This window comes from Cicer arietinum, chromosome 1 (genome assembly GCF_000331145.2).
Source record: "Cicer arietinum cultivar CDC Frontier isolate Library 1 chromosome 1, Cicar.CDCFrontier_v2.0, whole genome shotgun sequence".
NCBI classification, from domain to species: Eukaryota; Viridiplantae; Streptophyta; class Magnoliopsida; order Fabales; family Fabaceae; genus Cicer; species Cicer arietinum.
The window spans coordinates 43,992,846-44,015,750 of NC_021160.2; the positions used below are offsets into that span (position 1 = coordinate 43,992,846).

General features: G+C 30.1%; 1 protein-coding gene across 5 annotated transcripts; it reads right to left on the reverse strand.

The window, feature by feature from the left end:
• Positions 1 to 850: 850 nt before the first annotated feature.
• LOC101510529 (alpha,alpha-trehalose-phosphate synthase [UDP-forming] 1) lies at positions 851 to 21,323 on the reverse strand. 5 transcript variants are annotated; one of them, XM_073365039.1, is made up of 19 exons: positions 21,081 to 21,323; positions 10,199 to 10,328; positions 9,064 to 9,544; positions 8,596 to 8,693; positions 8,085 to 8,473; positions 7,685 to 7,820; positions 7,445 to 7,546; positions 6,768 to 6,918; positions 5,964 to 6,052; positions 5,733 to 5,781; positions 4,323 to 4,423; positions 3,720 to 3,907; positions 3,143 to 3,260; positions 2,486 to 2,653; positions 2,294 to 2,416; positions 2,120 to 2,207; positions 1,907 to 2,037; positions 1,709 to 1,807; positions 851 to 1,449 (listed from the first exon to the last, which is right to left on the reverse strand). In XM_073365039.1, the coding sequence occupies exons 3-19, from the start codon at positions 9,500 to 9,502 to the stop codon at positions 1,051 to 1,053; spliced, it is 2,868 nt and encodes a 955-aa protein (XP_073221140.1). In that variant the 5' UTR covers positions 9,503 to 9,544; positions 10,199 to 10,328; positions 21,081 to 21,323; the 3' UTR covers positions 851 to 1,050. The 5 variants fall into 5 exon arrangements, with proteins under 5 accessions (XP_073221140.1, XP_004488986.1, XP_004488988.1 ...); XM_004488929.4 differs by lacking the exon at positions 10,199 to 10,328; XM_004488931.4 differs by lacking the exon at positions 10,199 to 10,328 and having other exon boundaries at positions 851 to 1,446; positions 21,081 to 21,322.
• Positions 21,324 to 22,905: the final 1,582 nt, after the last annotated feature.

Here is a 22,905-nt window from a genome sequence, read left to right on the forward strand (position 1 = left end):
TGGCATAGGATTATGTTTATGACTTTTGTTTTGTCTTAACTCTTCAATTCTCAAAGAAAAGAGATTATGATAATTCAAATTTGAGCTAAAAAGTAAGGTCAAGCAACTATCTTATTCAATAACTAAGCACATTAAATATAATGACTAACTTTATAATTTTTTTATAACGACTCGATTATTTTAGAACATTTGTTATATAAGTTGGACGTACACATTTTAAACAATAATATCTCCAATTAAGAACAATATATATATATAATTAAGAACAATATATATATATATGTTAGGGTGAACTATTTTTATATGTAATCCACCATAGATCAATGCTATAAATCACTCGAAACTCTAACGATAATCGATAACAAATTTTAGAAATATAATTTAACTATTCTCCTGGACTTTATAGTTGAAGTAATGACTCAATTCATGTCAAATCAATAAAAAAAAAAAGAGAAAACAAACGTGTCTCTCAACTTAAATTGTTGTACCGACACTAATTAAATCACCATCTCCGTTGTAAAAGCGGTGAGATCCATTAACTTTCTACATGAGAAGTGTTGTCATTCACAATTAGAATTTCGAGTGACTTTTAAACACAAATTCACGGACAACCATCCAAATCGGTAGTAAAAAAAAACATCCAAAACTACTTTATTTTTACAAGACCACCCAAAACTTCTTATCCACAACATCAAATGAATATGAAGTTATTAACTATAGAAAAAAGGATCCAGACTCCTCGAACAATTCACTTTACAAAATAAAGTGAGTGATATGATATGAACCATTTGTTAATAAATATTAATAAATTATAGAAAGATATTGTAGATACACCATAACAAATCATAAATTTGTTAAAACAACTCATGGTTATCTACCTTTATATTTTACTCACTTTAAATGATTCAAATTCATACAAAAATGCCGAAAGACTATATTACAAGAATTGTGAGACTAAAAATGACTAAATTATTTAACTTTAAACCCGAGGAAGCAGCATTACTAGGATGATCCTAGTTGCAAAAGAAATTAATCTTAACACTCAGAAACTCAGTTATTAAGAGAAGATGCATAAGCAAGTTCCTTCAGAAAATCAACAACCTCATCAGAAGATCGAAGCGTGTAGCCAGCGTTTGTTTGAGTTCTCCCAACAGCACATGAGAAGTAATTCTTCTTCTTGAGATCAAGGACATTCCAAGAGATCTTTTCAGGGGCTGGTTTCCTCGGTGCGTGGTTGAAATGATTAGTTGTTTTCTTCTCCGAATTTGAGAGAGGTCGCTGTCCCTTGTTTTGATTTGTCGACTTTAATCCATTTTTAATTGCTGGGATCTTCAAAGATGATACCTTCTCACTAGGAAACTTTGCTGCATCTGTTAACTTGCTTCGTTGAAGACTCGCACCAAAACAAGAAGGCTCTGGTTCAAAAAAGTCATAAATATCTTCATCCTGCTGCAGTCAATGATGTTAGACCCAGTCATGTTGGACATGCATATGCTAAACAATCTTGCATGATAAGGAAAAAATTTGCAATTACAAATGTTCAAATATGCAATCATTGCTTGATATTGATAAGGACATCAAAAGGTTGTTTTGATGAATATAATTTTTTCACTATAATACCCTAGACTGTTTACTATCTTATTGCACATATTTTTCTTTCTACAATAAACAGTTAAAAAGGAACGCAGGGAATATATATTTAAGTTACCTTTGCCAGAAAATGTCCAATACATAGAACATAATCAATTGGGGTTGTCATGGATTTACTGTGAACTATCTCCCCCAGGATGCGGTCAATGGCTGCTCCCTGATTAAATAAAATATTGGTGCAAACATTTAAATCATTATGAAAATTTTCAGCTCAAAACATAACTAAAAAAAACAATAATTAGAAAAGGAATTTCACCTTTGTAACACCAGCAGCTCGCACCTCAACCGATCGGCTTCCTTGAACAACTTCGACTGATGCATTTGAAATTGGACCTGTGCAGAGATGTTGCAGCATGTCCCTTGCTTGAAGTTTTCCAAACTCAACATCTATGATTGTGTGAGATATTTAGTAATTGGAGAAACAACTGGGGGAACAAAAAACAAGTTTTCTTAAACACAACTCAATTACCTGCATGTCTGTAATTCCATACAAGTGAAGCTTCCCTTTCTTCGAAATGTGACTGAGGTGTTCTTTCGGTGAAGTACTCAAAAACATGCTGAAAATCCAAAATCACCAATGAAAGTAAATATCACAGGAAAAGGTGCAATCAAAATTCAAAGAATTAAAACTTCAAATCAACACCTTCACGCTGTCAACCCATTCCATATTCAGTTGTTCCGGCATTGTTGTCATCCATTCTCCATTTGAAGGGTTTAAAAACATCCCATTCTCCGCTGCCAGCCAAGTGTTGTATTCTCTAAAGTTCTGTAATAACAACAAGTTAAAAGTGGACTGAGTAGTTCGCTAAGAATGAATTAATGTGCAGAGAATTACTTCATCTAGAAGGGTTCTCCCACTTCCACTAAGCACAACAACTGTAGTCTTTGGGTCACTGCAAAGTTGTGTGAAGGATTGTTTCAGTTCTGGGTGCACTGTGAGTTCCATTTCTTTATATTGATCACCTCTTCTCTCAACTGGTTCAGTTAATGTTCCATTGAATCCCTACAGTGTATCACCAATGTTAAGATAAACTGGTAGTAAATATTATGATTAATAACAAGTCAAACATGGTAAAACAATAAAAAGGCAAAAAGTAATTTAAGAATTTGAATGGTAATGTTTTTTGTTTTGGGGTTTGCAAAATAATGAAAAGCAGCAATGGAATTAAATTCATTAATCTGACGAAGTCTAATGACATCCTCACATCTAACACACTTAAAATGACATTCAATTTTTCTTTAAGATATATCTCCCATGGTCATCAAAGCTTTCATAAGTGTCTCCTATTTATAAATATTTGTCCAGGCCATATCACATTCAATGTGCAACTCTCAACAAGTTCAGAGAATTGTTTAAAACAATCACAAGTGTTTTTCTGTCTTTCTAATGTAGGTACTAGGGAGCATTCAAACTTGTATAAAACACGGAGAAAAGGTCTACTTAAAAATAAATGTTCAAAGAAGTTATATGCTTCTTTATAAGACAACATACCAAAATAAGCAATCGATTGGTTGACTTCAGATATTGTTGAATTGCAATATTGGTTTTGAGTCGTGGTGGAGTTTGTTTTGTCCTTAGCTGTGCCTCAACAACAGTATCATTTAATTCGCTGCAAGTATTTAAAGATAAAGATCATCATTGTATTGGGGATCTAATTTGAATTTTAAGAGATCTATTCATTATTATCATATTTCGGCTCATAATCAAAATCAGGCATTTGTGTCTTTCTATTATTCCTAGAAGTACAGCATTACCAATAAATAACCATCATATTTAACTAAAATGCTATCAGCATATAGTTTTACAGAATTTTCCCTAAACAAAAGAAGCCTTAAAATACAATCAAGAAGAGGCCTTTTAATTAATTAGGCAAATCAAGCATATAACTACCAGTAATATTTGAGAAAAACTCCAGAGTTCTAGTTCAGAGTCTTAACTGCAGAGTCGCAGACCAAATTATGAATCATTATGTACAAATTTAATAGGCCCTAATAAGGTATGTCACCCTTATTATAAACCACAAGTTTGTTACATATAAGAGCAGATATTGAGAATACTAATAGTATACCTGACAAAAGTTTCTGCCCATTCCTGAGCAGTGTGGGTTGTTACATGATGAAAGTTGTGTCTGTGTCGCTTCTCTCTCTCTGGAGATTTCATGTTCAGAGCCTTGGAAATTGCTTTAGCAACTTCTGTGATGTTCCAGGGGTTGACAAGAAGTGCCCCAGCACCAAGGGACTGTGCAGCACCAGCAAACTACAAGAATACCAAGCCCTACGCCTGATTAAGAGAATACATGTCTAACTAAAATAACAATTGAGCATCATATCACCAGGTCTCTTTCTAGATAAGAGGCATTGAGAGGTATTATGAAGAGATTGGAATGATGATATTTGTATCTCAATTATTCAAATTACTTTAAATGGTAAAAGTTAAAGCAAAGTGGCAGAATGTTGCGAGAGGTTTGACATTGGAGTTTGTCTATGTCCCAAAAGTTTATGATTTTAGGTTCAGCCACGTGAATAGTTTACATCTCTAACGTGCTAAATCATACATGACTCAGAAAATAAACTAATAAGTTCATCCACTACTTTTTGCCAAACAAAGCTTAACATATCACAAATAGAGAAATTAAAATAAAAAAATAATTATATTGATAAGTTGTAATTACTTCACTAAGAATGAGAACCCCCTTCTTCTTTTCTTGGCAGGCCACAAACTCGTAACTGACAAGATTCATTCCATCCCTCAAAGACGTGACAAGTGCTACATCTGGGTGAGAAAGAGAGTATGAATATGCTATAAGCAGAAAATTTACAAAATAAAAGTTGAATATTAGCAACAAACAAATTTATCACTTAAAAGACTATTGAAAATTCGGGGAAATGTTACTAAATTACAATTTAATATACTTGAGGTTGTGCTATAGCATAGTGTGTTGGGTTGCAAGGGGAGCTTAGGAAATCATCACGCAAGAGTTCGAGCAATCACACAAGTGGGTTGGACAGCACATCATCACTCAAAACCTTAATGCATTAGGTATATGAGTCATCTTACTTATATGTTGCTCAACATCTACTTTTTCATCCAATATGCGACACTAACTCACACTTACACACCAACATCAACATATTGCACATAAACCACTTTTATCAAAGTACATAAACAGGACACCAAACACCATAAATTACTGAAAAAGTAATAAATTTTACAAAAATAAACAGCAAATCAAATAATTTGAGGTGAAGAGAAAACAACAACCTCTGCAAAGAATGTATTGCATTCTAATTTTTTTTTAAATCACGTGGATCAAGGCAAGAGTCTAAGTGAATTATATTGGCACTAAATTATATTGGCTCTTTAGCATCATCTGAGATGTAATCTTCCTTCCCTTTTCCTTAATGGAAGATCCGGACAGATCTTGCCCATTCGATGTAATTTTGACCATTTAATTTGTAGCCAGTGATGGGTATAATGGTGTTTTCGGTCAGGCTGGTAAATGTGGAAATTCCAGCTGCCATTTTAGGGTTTGGGTATGTGACTGAACAGCTTTCTTCAGCCATGGAGTAATGGTGTTTCTCACTTGGACCAGGTTTGCTCTGATACCATGTGAACTATTGAGAAAATGGTTGTTTCATTTCTTGAATCAGAATGATTACAATTCTGGTTTAAATTCAGCAGACCCTAGTCTAAGATCCCTTGATAGGAGGGATTTACTGTACAAGATCCCTTGATATATGCTACAGCTGTCCTATATAATATAATAAATTAATTACAAAATAACCAGTCAATAAATGACTGATTCTCATCCACAATTTGGAATCCAACAATTAGTAATGAAGGAGCTAAAAAGGAAAGCCAGTGGCCGTCTGTGATACTTATTCCACAAGAACACCAAAACAAGTATTTTCCCTGTTTGGTGAATAAGTAAGCATTGTAAAGTACAAAAATTGACATCCAAAGTTATTCAAACAGAGGCTATTTTTGCACATATTAACTATAGGTAAATTGGAAATTGACATCAGAAGTCATTCACTGGATACGTCAGTTAAAGAGAAAAATCTCAGAACAAATTTTTTACCTGTAACAGCGTACAAAGCACATAATGCTTGAAAGTCAAGAGTGCGGTCCTGCAGGTATAACGATATATTAATCAATAATATTGTTTAAGCCATCTAGCATAACAGATTGATTAATAAATCATTTGATGAGATTTAATTAACATTCACAGAAAAACAAATCAAGTACTGTATGTGATGGGGGTATAGCATTATTATAGGATCATCGAATGATCATTGTTATAAGAACGCACCAGGTGATGTATAGGAACAGCAGTCAGGGATCCAAATCTGCCATTGATGCGACCAACAATTTCATGAACCTGGCTTGTAAGCTTTTGATCTGTAAAAATATGCAAGAAATACAAAAAATGAGCAAATGTTCCACATGACAGTGGTTGAAGATTTAAAAACATTCTTGAGCTTCCACCGAAGCAGCCTAAGCTTTTTGTTAAGTTGATGGCTTCACCAGTTAAACATTTCCCACAGGAAGTTATCACAAACTGCTTCAGTTACAAAACCACTATAAGATCACTTGTTCTTTGGGGGTGCTTAAGCCTTTAAGACCATATAGCGTGTATTAACAAATAAAAAAGGAGAGAAAGCTGCACAACTCAAGACCCCGAACAAAAACACAAAGTACATAAACTGCAGAATGAATAAAATTTCATATAATATGATTATGAGATCATTATATTGATTGTGTACCCAATTTTAGTTAACTATTTTTTCACTAAGGAAAATATTTATACATGAACTTGAAAATACAATCAGATACTAACCTATACACTATTCTAGAATACAAAGAGATCTCAGAAATGGTTTGTTTATCTATTTTTTGTTTTTGTCGTATGTGTAAAAAGACTTTCTTTTAGTCCAACAATAGAGTGTAATACAAACCAGAAATGACAAAATATTAGATCTTTCTTCAAATAAAAGAAAATATATCTTTGACTTGTCAAATCAACAGGTATAATTGAACCGAAATCCTAGATTACTGCCTACTACTCTGAAGATGGAATAATAAAAGAAAATGGAATCATATAAGTAGAGCATACATTCGGGAACATCTGTTCTTGTTGGCACAGCAATTTGAAGCAGAACAACTTTATCTCGCCAACCATCGTTCTCTTCCAAAAACTTTTCAAAAGCTAGAAGTTTTTGAGGAATTCCTTTAATCATATCAAGGCGATCAACACCTAACATTACCTGTCAAGCCAGAAAAGAGGTTAAGTGAGGTCAGACGATAGAACAAATTAAGATAGAACCAATTAAAGTAGCATTTGACTCTGGGTAAAATCACATTAGTTGTGTAGTGTATAGACAAAGGAATACACGGTGGCATGGTGTATTATTTGTGTAATGTATAGACAAAGGAATACAAGGTTGCGTTGCATTATCCCATGTTTTATAAGACAATAGACGATAGGGATGATCCAGCAACAGTTGCCTTGGCCTTGATGATGCCTTTTTATTTCTTCTTTCCTTTCTAACAATATAATTTTAATTCAAATGATACCAATTTACTACAGTGGAAAACATCACCTACTTTCCCATCTATAGTCGTTAATAGTTTCTATTGTGTACAAAATTGTCATGACTATAATCTATAATTTATAATAGCAAAGAAACAACATAATAAATTGGAATCAATCTCAAAATTCATAGAACAATCTTGCACATAACATAATAATATATAACCACAAAAGCAGTTAATACAGAGTAAAAGGTGTACCTTTCTGCCTTTAAATCTGTCTTGTAAGTCTTTAATGTGGCCTTGGACTTTAGGAAGATCAAGTGCACGTATGAACCGATCTGAGTCTATGCCAATTGGAAACTGACAAGCAAGAGAAAAATAAATAAATCAGTAGTTCTAATTTTAATTAATCTCATCATCTTGATTGCTCAAGTCCTTAGAAGAACAGTTACATTCAAAAAAAATTAGGCAATGTCGTAAAATTTTGTGGCCACGTACTGCAGCAACTCGAGTCAGTTTCCCTTGATTCTCAGCCCCTTCTGGTGGGGTCTCAACCCCTTCTGGTGTGGCCTCAAGTCCAAGAATGCGAGTACATGCACTAACAAAGTGCCGTGCATAATCATAGGTGTGAAATCTGCTCAAAAATTAAACTTATCTAAGTCAGAAGAAATGGCATTTAGAGAAGGTGAAAGTGATTAAACTAAAAAGGACAACATATATAGGAAAGTCACAAAGCTTAGAACCCAAGAATTGAGAAGAAAGAGTCTCAAACTATAATGGAAATATTAAACTTGCAGAGTGATAACGACAGCATACTTCCATTTCACCACACTTTTGATAAGGCTTTATAAGGAATAATACAATAATTCCTAATAAGCAGGGTCAAATTGCAACTTACCCAACCAAATCAGCAGCAAGAACAGCACGTAGGAGCTCGGAACGAGATGGCAGTGTCCTGTGAATTTCAGAAGATGGAAATGGGGTATGCAGAAACCAGCCAACTTTCATTTTTTTGTTAAATTTCTTTAAGCATTGTGGTAGAAACATAAGATGGTAATCATGGCACCAAACAATATCTCCCTCTTCATAGATCTTATTTACCACATCAGCAAACATTTGATTTGCCTCCTGATACGAATCAAACTGAGACTGGAAACCACGCGTTGTCGCTAGACGGTCTTCTTGTGGAAGTCCAAGGTAATGAAAAAGGGGCCACAAAATGTTATTGCAATAGCCATTATAGTACTGATGAACAATCTTTTCAGTAAGAAATACTGGGATACACCTCTGTAACACAGTAACAAGCAAAAGAAAGATTTTAAAATTAAAATGATAAAATCTACTGATGTAACAGCACAATGACAAATGCATAAATTATTTCTAACATTGTGATGGAAAAAAAACAATACCTTTTCAGCCAATGCTTCAGTGAGTGACTTTTGTCCAACCTCATCCACGACATTAACACCGGCCCAACCTATCCACCTCGCTTCAAACTCCTTCACACCTTTATGAAAGAACACAGCCCCGTTAGAAAACTCTATAAGCTAGGGGCACAAATCACCTAACTATATTACTATTGCAATTGTAGTTATAATTCCGCTGCAAAATATGATATTGCAGCAAAATGTGGGGAAATGTGGCCGCAATTGCGATTACAATACTGTTGTGGAGATCTCAAAAAACCTATTTATTGCATCTGCAATCTGCAATTGCAGTTGTATACCGCAATTTAGAACTATGAACCAAATTCATTTCCAAATGCAACAAACTTAATTTAAAACCCATCTTCTAAAACCAAAACTGTTAAAATGCAAATTTCAAACCAGACAATTAACAAAAAGAACAAATACTGAAAAAAACCCACCACCACATACCTAAAAGAGCGCTCACCAAGCCACCAGCGCTTATCTCCAAAGACCAAGAATCCTCCCCTTTCCTAACAGCTGAAACTGGCAGCCTATTAGCCACCACCAAAAGCCTCTGTCTAGCCGGTTTTCCATCTTCCCTTTCATATCCATCAGTAAGAGCCTTTGCTGCTGCTGGAACTCCTTCCAAGAATCGTTCATAGGAAGCAACAGAATCATTATTTTCTTTTAAGCGTAGATCATGCTCAAAAGATTCAGAAACCACATGTTTATCATTATTATTATTACTAAGAAGAACACTATCAGGTGACTCAATCGAAAGAGATGATGCTTTGCTGCTTTTTCTTAGCTCTCTGACTCTCACAAGTCGTTCAACACGACCTGGAGAACTACCATAATTACCATTATACTTGTTCCCTGGCATATGCTCGCTCTGAAATCCAACCATTGACGTTGAATATCAACGTCGGTAACAGTTAACCTCCTTCCCCTGCATTTTGTTTGCATAAAGAAATTGTTATACATCGCAATTCAGGTTTTAATAATAAAGAGTATATCAGTAGTAAATGGAACAAAATAAAAATGTTAAGCATCAATAAGTTGGAAATTTCACATTCGTAAACTTATATATATCACCTTAAAATTTGGATTGTGACTACCTAAACTCTACAAAATCTGCCCCTCATGCCTACAACTTGACGGCTGATAGTGGGTCCTAGTGGCCGTTAAAGGTGATCCAACAACAGATTTTAGACCGACTACAAAACCATATAATATTAAAATTTAAATTGCGGCTAACTCAATCCTACTGATTTACCAATTTGTAAGATAAGGAATACGCTTATAAAATAATTTATGGGCCATATCTCATAATGTGGGACTCTCAATGTATGAAAATGGAATCATCTGTACCCCTGGGAAAGTACATTCATGGAATGCAAAAAAAAAAAAAAAAAGTAGAGCAATATGAATAGAGTAAGCACTAAACGGTCTAAATCCTGAATAGTGTTTTGATGAAAATAACGAACACATAATGCACGAAAGAAGGTTTATTGAAAAATTGCAAATACTCGAGAAGTCCGAGGACAGAGCATGTGATGCAAAGACTTAACGGAAGAGGTTAAAATTCCAGCTAAGGAGAGACCTCGAAAATCAGCTGACGCTGAAAGCAAAGAGACAGACTAGTTTGGCTGGTTCAATACGTCAATCTACAGCTGGGTTTGGCAGAGAGATTTAAAGTCAGACGAATTGGGTATGTAGAGAGAGTGAAATATCTGCAGAATCAAAATGACAGAGAATTGACAAAGTGAGAGAAGAAAAAGAGTGAATGCAGTTGGATCCTCGTGTAAGCTTTATAAGGCACTCTTAGCCTCACTACCATGCAAGTGACACACAAGATTTTGTAGAAAATAGAACAATATTTTACCAAAAATAAAATAGATAAAAAGTAATTATATCTTTTTAACAGTGCCAGCTGTCACTATTATTCTTTTAAAATAACTGGGAACTCGTAGATAACATATCAAATGTTCTTTGGTAAATAATGAATCGATAGGAGAAATAGAGTTAATTTTACCAATAATTAGTTTGAATTAGAGGAGAAATCATGAGTGGATGATGCATGATATTCTTGTAAACAATTTCTTAAGAGCACATTTTCTAATACATATTATCTAACACACTAATAAGGTTAAATTTCACATATATATACAACTGGTTATCCAGAATGGTTAGGGGTAATGACATCCCCTATATTTTTTATTTGTTTATATATATATATATGTATAATAACAATGTATTATTAATTATTTTTTTATACATAAATCTGTTCAATTTATTCTCTCTTATCTAATGCAACAAGCTCTACATGTAAATAAACTATCTAATATCAAATGATAAACTAAAACAGAAATAGAGTTAATCTTACAAATAATGAGTTTGAATTAGAGGAGAAATCATGAGTGGATGATGCATGATATTCTTGTAAACAATTTCTTAAGAGCACATTTTCTAATACATATTATCTAACACACTAATAGGTTAAAATTCACATATATACAACTGGTTATCGGGAGTGGTTAGGGGTAATGGCATCCCTTATATTTTTTATTTGTTTATATATATATATATATATAATAACAATGTATTATCAATTATTTTTTTATACATAACTCTGCTCAATTTATTCTCTCTTATCTAATGCAATAAGCTCTACATGTAAATAAACTATCTAATATCAAATGATAAACTAAAACAGAAAAATTATAACACCTTAGTTAGCAATTCAATTATCCACTATCATCAAACTTATAAGAAAAATTCTAACACTCTATTTAACAACTCAACTACTCACTATTAACAAACTTTTACATGTTAACACATGATATAGTGTGATACTATTTTTTAATTGTGAATTGTTTTAATTAATATGTATATTTTTGTAGGAGTGACACAATATTTAAAAATAAAAAAAAAATTGATACATATTTTAAGAAGAAAATTTTCGACAAAGATGAAAATCGTAAAATGAATATATTTTATTTGATTGAATTATGTGAAGTTCTAAACACTTGTGTGATTTGTGAAAATTATGTGACTTGTAAAAATTGTAAAACTTGTGAGAATTGAAATTTTAACTTTTTCAACTTGTCTAATATGTATGAATTGTGTGAAACTCTAAAAAAAAAACTATATGATTTTTAAGAATTTCAATTATAATATTTTAGTTAATATTTATCGCTCCCCGACTCCCCTAATATTTTGTGCAAGATTCGCCACTGGTTCTACATGAATTTTGTAGGATCTATGTGAATTTTACTAATCAAATAAAATATATTAAATATATATTAAACAATATGTTTACTAGTAGGGATGAAAATAAATCAAATCATACTTTAAAAAGTTTGAGTGTGGCATATGATTAATTTTTTAAGCCGTCTGGTATGCCTACGACTTATCATAAAAAAATTTCCGGCCTGACCTAACTTATTTAAAGTTTAGTCTGACATGAAAGTTTATTTAAAAGTCTTATTCACATTAAAATATTTAAATAGTATATTTTATATTTATTTAAATATGCTAAATTAGACCTATTTATATAAGGAAAACTAATAAAATAATAAACATAAGTAAAACTAATAAAATAATAAACATAAGAAAAACTAATAAAATTATAACTAAATCTAATAAAATTATAATTAGCAAATCTACAACAACCTTTCAACAAAACAAAGAAACAAAATGAACCCATTATTAACAAACTCCAAAAAGTCTTTTAAAAAATCACAAATAAAACAAAATTAACAATAAATAAAAGACATTGTCATCCTACACTTTTTTTTATAATAAATATTAATAATAATAATAATAATAATAATAAATAATAATGTCAATAAATAATAATAATAATAATAATAATAATAAATAAACTAATATTTTGAATTCTAACAACATCAAATAAAGAATAAAAATAAGAGTTTATTTGAAGATTTGAGTTACGAATTTGATGGAATTTGTATTATATTGAAGAATATAATTAAGTTTAAGGGTTTTGTTAATTTTGATGAATTTTTGTAAAAAGAAGGATAACATTGTTGACATTTTAAAATATAAAAGATCAAATTGTCACTTAAAATTAAAATAAAGGACCAAATCGAGAAAAAAAAAAAGATAAAGGACTAAAACGTTAATTGAAATTAAGTCAAGGGAACAACCTTTTATATGAAAGAAAAACTAATACAATTATAATCAAATCTAATAAAATAATAACTAAAAAGTAAAATAATAACTAAAAAAGCTACACTCCAACAAACTTCTAAAAAAACAAAAAAGCGAATCCATAATTAGTTTCTATACACGTATAAACTACATGATCTATCCATATCAATTTACATGATGCTCTCCACATTTTAAAAATTTGAAACAAACACCCTTTAAACCCTAAAAAATGATTTTTGGTTTCAAATAATAGATGTTTTCCCTGAAACAAACGCAAATGTTATTACCTCTCAAACAAATATGGAACGACCACTTAGTGATTGGCTAATTGAAGAGCTACTGAATATAGAACAAATATAAAATAACTATTAAATATATATAGGTCAGACTATCAGACCAGACTTTTTTTATCAATAAATAGTAATAATAAATAACATTATTAAATAATAAGGCTTTTTAATTAATAAATAATAATAATAAATAACATTATTAAATAATAAAAATATATATAGGCCGATGCCTTTTTTTTTTATAAGTCTAACCTATTTAAATAAATAACTTTGAAAATAACCTTAACCTAACTTTTTTATTAAATAGGCCAGACCAGACCATAAGTAAGTCAGACCATAGACCCCTAATGGACGGTCTAACTTATTCTCATCCCTAATTAGACCTAATAGACTTTTTTTTTTATAACTATGAGTCTAATTTATTTAAATTTAATATATTTTATAAAAAAAATTGGCTTAATCTTTTTATTAAACATGTGACGATAACTACATCAGATCATAGAAAGGAAAATACCTACTGTGCACAATGAACTATTTGTAAGCATGCTCCATATCATACTTACTATATCTTACAGTTAATATCTAAAAGATAAAGGACTAAAACGTTAATTGAAATTAAGTCAAGGGACTAACCTTTTATATGAAAGAAAAACTAATAAAATTATAATCAAATCTAAGAAAATGATAACTAAAAAGTAAAATAATAACTAAAAAAGCTACACTCCAACAAACTTCTAAAAAAACAAAAAAGCGAATCCATTATTAGTTTCTATGCACGTATAAACTACATGCTCTATCCATATCAATTTACATGATGCTCTCCACATTTTAAAAATTTGAAACAAACACCCTTTAAACCCTTAAAAAATGATTTTTGGTTTCAAATAATAGATGTTTTCCTTGAAACAAACGCACATGTTATTACCTCTCAAACAAATATGGAACGACCACTGAGTGATTGGCTAATTGAAGAGCTACTGAATATGGAACAAATATGGAATAACTACTAAATATATATAGGTCAGACTATCAGACCAGGCTTTTTTATTAATAAATAATAATAATAAATAACATTATTAAATAATAAAGCTTTTTTTATTAATAAATAATAATAATAATAATAAATAACATTATTAAATAATAAAAATATATATAGGTCGATGCCTTTTTTTTATAAGTCTGACCTATTTAAATAAATAGACTTTGAAAATAGCCTTAACCTAACTTTTTTATTAAATAGGTCAGACCAGACCATAAGTAAGTCAGACCATGGACCCCTAATGGACGGTCTAACCTATTCTCATCCCTAATTAGACCTAATAGACTTTTTTTTTATAACTGAGTCTAATTTATTTAAATTTAATATATTTTATAAAAAAAATTGGCTTAATCTTTTTATTAAACATGTGACGATAACTACATCAAATCATAGAAAGGAAAATACCTACTGTGCACAATGAACTATTTGTAAGCATGCTCCATATCATACTTACTATATCTTACAGTTAATATCCAGAAGATAAAGGACTAAAACGTTAATTGAAATTAAGTCAAGGGACCAACCTTTTATATGAAAGAAAAACTAATAAAATTATAATCAAATCTAATAAAATAATAACTAAAAAGTAAAATAATAACTAAAAAAGCTACACTCCAACAAACTTCTAAAAAAACAAAAAAGCGAATCCATAATTAGTTTCTATACACGTATAAACTACATGCTCTATCCATATCAATTTACATGATGCTCTCCACATTTTAAAAATTTGAAACAAACACCCTTTAAACCCTAAAAATTGATTTTTGGTTTCAAATAATAGATGTTTTCCCTGAAACAAACGCACATGTTATTACCTCTCAAACAAATATGGAACGACCACTGAGTGATTGACTAATTGAAGAGCTACTGAATATGGAACAAATATGGAATAACTACTAAATATATATAGGTCAGACTATCAGACCAGGCTTTTTTATTAATAATTAATAATAATAAATAACATTATTAAATAATAACAATATATATAGGCCGATGCTTTTTTTTTATAAGTCTAACCTATTTAAATAAATAGACTTTGAAAATAGCCTTAACCTAATTTTTTTGTTAAATAGGTCAGACCAGACCATAAGTAAGTCAGACCATAGACCTCTAATGGACGGTCTAACCTATTCTCATCCTTAATTAGACTTAATAGACTTTTTTTTTATAACTATGAGTCTAATTTATTTAAATTTTATATATTTTATAAAAAAAATTGGCTTAATCTTTTTATTAAACATGTGACATAACTACATCAGATCATAGAAAGGAAAATACCTACTGTGCACAATGAACTATTTGTAAGCATGCTCCATATCATACTTACTATATCTTACAGTTAATATCCAGAAGAAAAACTGAGACTCAATTGGTTCATGAGAAAAAGAAAAATAATTTTTAGTTCTTAAAACCCAAAAAAGTAAAAACACTGCCTTTGTTTTCTTCCACTTCTCCGTCGTCTCACTTGGTCTTCTTTCTTCTCACTTATTCTTTCTGTTTTTTCTTAGTATTCATTCTCTCTCTATCTCTCTCTTCATTACTACATGGTAATTTTAAGCACAACAATTTCGATAAAAAAAAATAAAATTAACAATAAAACCAAAGCACTTTCGATCAAGTAGTGTTCAGGTGGGTGGGGGTGAAGTGTGATTAGGAATTTGGTGAGAGAAGGTTACATTGAAAGTGGGTGAGGTGATGTTTTGTTTTAGTGGAGTTGTTTAGTTTCAGAAAGAAAGAAAAAAATAGAGAAAGTGACATTGGAAAGGGTGTGGGATTTGAAAGAAGAGGATGAAGAAGATATTGAAGATGATGAAGTTCTTAAATTTGAGATTTTCTTTTTTTTTTTTTTTTTATAAAAAATTATTTAAAATTAAAAATAATATTATTCATCTTACATTGACAACACTTTTTAACAAAAAAAGGAAGAAAAAAAGTCATTTTGTGCACGTTTTATAAAATAAAGGATGTAAACATAAAAAAAGACTAATTTTATTTGTAAATAAGATAAAATATTTTCGAAGAGATTTTGCGTAAACTAAATACATGAACTCATAGATATTATATTTAATTTATATAACTACTAATTAATTAATATGTTTAATAGATATGTTTGGCACATGAAAAACAGTTAAAAAAGTCTCATTCTTCAGATAATATTGATCAGCATCACCCATTTCTTGCTATAGATTCTATAGTTGACTTACTGGCTATAGTCAAGAATAAGAAGGCTGCGGATTTGATTCTTAACTTTGATAAAACATTAACAATATTAAGTATTAATATTAATTATTAGAAACAAATAATGTGAGTGATCTTTTGACCCTTTGAAAATATAAAGAGAGTATTTTGAAATTTAAAAAAAAAGTAGAAAGGTTGATTGAATGCAGAGATTTAAAACATGAGATGATGACAGTGCTAAATTAATTTTACAAGATTAAATTTTATCCATCGACAGTTGAGAAAAAAAAAATGTATTACCAGTGTTAAATTTTTGTACATGTTCATTCAATTCAATAAAAATAACATTATGATATCACTTTGTTATGATAGATGATAAATATCTATATGATGAAGTATAAATTAGATGTATATTTTACAATGATATATATTAAATTAAGTCCTTTAATAAAATCGTCATTAAGTTTGGAAACACTCATACACCTGAACAAGAGGGGTTGTCTGAAGACAACTTAAGAAACAAGATTCCATTTATAGATGAATGATAAAGAATGAGCTGAATAGAGAGTAACACACTGAAAGTAATTATTCCATTAAATAACGGTTTCCACTTAATTTATAGGCTAAAGTTGAATATGTGATGGCGAAGATAGAGACAGAGGAGTTCTTCGATTATCTTACAAATTCAATTCGACATGTTATTGTTGACATCATTTCATTCAGTGTAAAGCAAGGAGCAACTTTTGCGGTATCCATCGCAAGCTGTTATGGTTATTTGAGGTAAGGGTTAGTGGTCTCGCTATTATTGTAATAATCAATCATGGAACAATACCCCATTTTTCTTTAATGTCTCAGTTGGTGCTACCCCTCAAACTATTCAGTTTACGTTGTGTGTTTAATCCGGAGACACTTTCACATTAGAAAAACTCGTACCCTCCTTTTTTTATTCAAAAAATGATATTTTCATCAAAACATCATACTACTTATACTACAAGTACATGGTTATTTTTTGTCAAAAAAAAAAGTACATCATTATTTGATGAAGGAAAAAATCATGAAAATTAATGCTGAAATATATTCTTTCATTTAAAAAATAGGCTGTCTAATTGTATGGTTTTAGTCCAATGGTGGACTTTGTTATTTTTAATAAATTTTAATGAAATATATATTTACTTTATTTTTTATTATTATAAAATTTATTTTTTACTAAAAATAATAAGAGTCTACGTTTAAACCATATGTTGAGAAGTTCATAATAACACAACTTTCATAAACAAACATATAAAAGTTATGTAATAGAGATTTTAGATGTCAAATACTAACAATGTAAAGGTTTTTGCACAATCATTCAATTAGATCTTACCTTAAACAAATAATCGTGAGTAAAAAAACAAATAATTGTGCAAACAAAATTTACACAATTCTTAAACTTAAACTAAAAAATTATTTATTTTGTCAAAAAATAAAAGAAATAGTTTATATATATCATTTTCTTATTTGTCCCTTATTTTATAATTAACTCAGCCAACCTAGCAATAAATCAAATGTTTCGTTAGCATACTCTTTTGTTTACAGTGTGTTAGCTTTTTGTAAAAATAAAAATAAGGTCAAAACTTAGTGGAATGAGTTTAAAATTATGAAGCTCAAATCTCTTCAAAAGTAATTATAAAATGATAGTTAATATTTTTATTTTATTTTATAAGATTATAACATAATGAACTCACATAATCTCGATTCGAATCGGAGACAAAACGTCCAATCTAACGTATTGACATTCAAAAGTTGTTAGGGTTTAAAGTCATTGTTAATATCACTTTAATCAATAATAATTAATCCTTCACCTTTTAAAAGATTAAGTAAAAAAAAAACAAGATGAAGCAAAAAAATTAATGAGATAGAAAAGGTTTTTTAGCGGAGTTTTCCAAACTAATGTGATTTTATAAAATTAATTAACGAGCTAAAATATTAAGAGCTTATCTTTGAAGTGGAATTGCTAATTATAATCAGACAAAAGCTTGTTCCAAAATGAAAGTAAGGAATTCCTTTAAAAAAATTGAATGGAAATTATTTAAATTTTGAAATCTATTTACCTCTTAACTGATGACTTAATGTGGAATATTATAAACTAAGAATTAGAAATGAAAATTAAATGGTTAGGAAAAGTTGGATAGCATTTGGCGGACATGTCTTCTATCGCCACAAGACTATGATTATAAATCTTAGGCACACTCACAAAAATGCAAAATAGAACTAATCTTTTGTTTATTTTTAAAATAGTTAAAAGACAAAAAATAAATAATTGATATTTTGTGAGTGTGTTTAAAAGATTTATATTTAGTCTGACAATACAAGAATAATCCCGAACTTATTTATTTGTTTTTTATTCAATAAACCAGCACTTATATTGTAGGGGAAAAAGTATAAAGCTGATGGATTCAACATAAAAAAGGGGAAGACTTATAGAAGTATTGTAATGAGAGTTGACCAAATAAGAATAATCTAAAAGAATAGAATGGTCTATTATTGGATGTGATTCATGACATGATGTTATGGTGTCGTTTGTTCATAGGAGAGGATCCATTTAATTAAAAATAACTCTGTAACTTTAGTTGTTGCATAATTTCATATTTAAGAAAGTTGTATAGTATAATTTGGAAAAACAAATTAAATTAAAGTATAAATTATTTTGAACTTTACATATAAAACAAATCAATTAAATCATATAATATATAAGAACCTTCATCAGCTGTACGTAATTAAAAATGTAAACACACAGCAACTGAAGTCCTTTTCATGGGTCACCACCAGCGTATCTATACCTTACCCTGCAACTCCTGGTGCAAAAGATTCTACCGTCATGCGCTATATTACTTTATTTTCTGACCCTACTACCAATGGATTTCCTTGTCTCTGCTCTCAACACTAGTCTAAAAATAAGATTCATATCATTAGACAATTCACTCCCAAGATTTTTATTCTTTGCAAGCGTTCAACATCAGGTCCCCTTTTTTTATCATAATTAATTAATTATGTGACCTTTTTCAAAGTGAACGTAAAATGGAAACAGAATAGTTAATCTCTACGTACCATTTCCCCATCAATACTTATTTATTAGTAATCTTAAGGGGCCATTTTAAAAACAGAGCTCTAAAAACGTGGAATACACTATAAAATGTAGAATTATTCCATACGTCATCACCAAGCACACGAGGCATAACACTTGAAAAAGGAGAACCATTAATTTGCACTGCCTTTTTATCCTCGAATCATATCATGCGATCCAAAGCTAGACAGTATAGCAAGGAGGGTTTTGGAAAATAAAGTTCAGGACCCACAATCTAAGTCGCAGCATAAACAATTTTTTTTCTTTGCATCAGCAAACAATCGTATTTAAGACTGCGTCAATATTTGACTATAACTCTCCGCAACATTAAACATCATGACGCTATTCTCATCAGCTGAACCAAATTGAAATCTCATTCTAGTAACTAATTTTTTTATAACAAATGTTAATAATTACTTTGGATAGAGAAATGTGAATTGTTAATAGCATAGATCAAATTTTAGACCTCCTAAACTCCTACACAATATTCCTTCAGTGTGTCAATCCAAAACCACTAAATTAATAAGAGCCTTCCCAATACAATAAAATTGCAGGTTTTGGATGATGATGCATAGAGTTTGACCTGGCTGCCACACTAGTACTGAACCTTAAGAAAAACTTGTTCTAATTAACAAACATAGCATTTATAGAGAATTGAAGAAACCTCAAGCATAACTCTTTTAAGGGTGTCCATAGTTAACCTTCCTGGCATCCACAAACTCTACCATCACATGGGTGTCTGAATGAGTCACATGTGATGCTAAATCTACAGAGAGACTGAGAGCAATCTTTTAACTCAAAAGCCTGTCTTTAGAAAAACCCATGGCCCCAATTCATTTCAACCGCTTCTTTTTCTCATCATTAAATTATAATAATAAGATGTTTTAATTTCCCTTTTCATATTCTTATTCCCCTCCACACACAAACTCAAAGGACACTAGTGAACCACGAGCCATAAAATAACAGTTTAGAAACATGTTTCACAAACTAATTTAATTTCCAAGGTCACACAATGGGTTTAAAAAACTAATGAAACGATTTTGAAGGAAAATTACTAAGGGAATAAAAGAAGCAAATTAACAAACACCATGGGGACCACAAACCCACAAACTTTACGTCACTACTAGAATTATGCCAATATATTCCAATATCCACTAAAATATCTACCTGTTGAAGACCTTGTTAACAATTCAACGCATTTTGACTATAATTGACTTCTCTCCCTCAGGAATTTTTTAATATTTATTTTAGAGGAATAGAATTAGTCGTCAACTATCCCGTAACAACAGTTAAATTGGATGCGGCAAGGACATCGATAAGTAAGGACTGTGTTTGATCCCGAGATTTTTTGCGTCTTCACACTTAAGTGTTTGAGTTTAGCCACTAGGCTTCAACGAATACTTCTAATCAACGATTTAAAATATTGATTATCAATTATCATAAATAAACATTCAGATAAAAATTCAAAAATAAAATAAGCTCATATCAGATATATGCATTCGGCAGTGCAAACAGAAAACAGAGACGCAATAAATTTATATCGCTGAATTTCGAATACAAAATCTAAAAAGGAAAACCAACTTGCAAAAATCAAGCGGTATTTAGGATCTAATATAACAGTTGAATTCAAATGCAAAATCAAATTGAGTAAATCATCACACTAAACATAAATAAAGGGTAAGAGAGTGAGAAAACTAACTTGAACGATGCAAAATTTTGACGAACTGTTGATGCTGTTGCTTATTTCTTTGTTCGAGTTTCAGAGCGAATGAGCGAAAATAGAGGTTTGGGATTTTAGAGAGAGAGAGAGAGGTTTGTGTGTTTTGATTGTGAAAGAAGTAAAGAGAAACGGAAAGGTTTAAATAGAAGTGTTTAATGAGAGAGAAAGAGAAGAGCCGGTGGATTTTGCATACAAAGGGTTTTCACAAAGGCATACTTTTTGGCGGGTCACCGAGAGGTGGGGGTGAGAGTGAGACCAATCACTTGGAGGGAATTGGTTCTTACTTTTTGTAATTTATAAATAATAATAATAATTGTTAATAATAATAATTGTTATTATTATTATTTTAAAAAGTTTATAATTTTTTTTTTATGAACTGAGTGCTGGTGTACGCAACTAGTTCATGGGAACTCAAAAGGTTTTGATTAAGAAGTTAATTTAGTATATATTTTATATATATATATATATATAGTCTTCATATGTGTAAATTACTATTTTGAAGGAATAATCATATTGAATGTGTATATGGGTATATCTTGAACGTGTGAAACTCTTTCGGAATAATCTCTAAATTTATAAAAATTGCAAAAATATCTCTATTAATTATTTTTATTAATAATTTTATAAATTAAATTAATTAATAAAAACTTCATTCGACGATTAAATTGATTATTTTAAAATAGATATCGAAATGTATTTCCAATTTTGTTATTTTAGATAGGTTTAAATACGTTTTTTGTCCTTGTAAATATAGCAGGTTTTAGTTTTAGAATATTCGAAAGTTTTAACTAAATAAAATTTTAAAATATTCAAAAGTTTTGAAAAATTCGAAATGGCAATTTCTAGAATTTTCGAAATATTTAAAACTTCAGAAATAGAAAACTCCAAATTTTTTGAACTTTTTTGAAAGTTTCAATTTTTTTAAATAAGGATTACATTTTGAGAATTTGGAAAGTTTCGAATATTTTCAAATCTGGAAAATTTTCAAATCTAGAAAATTTCAAAAGTTTTCAAATCTGAAAAGTTTCAAAACTTTCCAAATATGGAAAATTTCGAAATTTTTCTATTTCAAAAGTTTTGAATTGTTCGAAAGTTTCGAAAATTTTAGAATTTTCTATTTTAGAAGTTTCAAAATTTTCGAAACTTCCGAAATTATTTTAAAAATTTCGATAATTCTGAAATTTTCTGTTTCGGAAGTTTCGAAACTTTCAAATTGATCAAAAGTTTCGAAATTTTTGATCAAATTCAACAATTAAATTATAACTATACATCAATAATATAAAATATAAAAGAATAGAATTTGTCTCTCCTAAAGTGAATAAATCAATAATTTATATTATAACAACTCATGATTCATATCGTGCATGTACACATAATATCAACAATTAATTTTATCATTAATGATTGATATTATTTACTTTAAAAGAATCTAATTCAAAAGAATATATGTCACTAAGGAGTTGGATTTAGAAGTTCAAAAAATCAAATATGTTTTTCAAATCAAACACTGTTGGTTTTGAATTGATTGGTTAGGATTGGACCATTATAAAGTTCATAATCTAAATAATCTAAAAGAGATTATATCCATAAGAGTTCTGCATTGACATGTGCTACAAGAGACTGCATTTTAGCACTCAAAAACACCAAATTTGGTCCAAAGAAGATGCACGAATCTGAGGTAGAACAACGATCATTAGATTGTTGGCTCAATTCTAATCATTGTAATCCCTTAAGGATAACCATGGACAATGCGAAGCAGGTTGAAGCAATAAGCTGAGTTGTACTCTATATATAGCATACGCTT

Bases quoted from the DNA above. Each gene is read 5' to 3' on its own strand.
- LOC101510529 (XM_004488929.4), bottom strand. From the start codon at position 9,502: ATGGTTGGATTTCAGAGCGAGCATATGCCAGGGAACAAGTATAATGGT. The intron at 6,919-7,444 runs GTACACCTTTTA...CTGGCTTGACAG, and splicing joins ACAGATTTAAAGGCAGAAAG to GTAATGTTAGGTGTTGATCG. The intron at 2,208-2,293 runs GTGTTGATTTGA...TTGGATTTTCAG, and splicing joins AATGGGTTGACAGCGTGAAG to CATGTTTTTGAGTACTTCAC.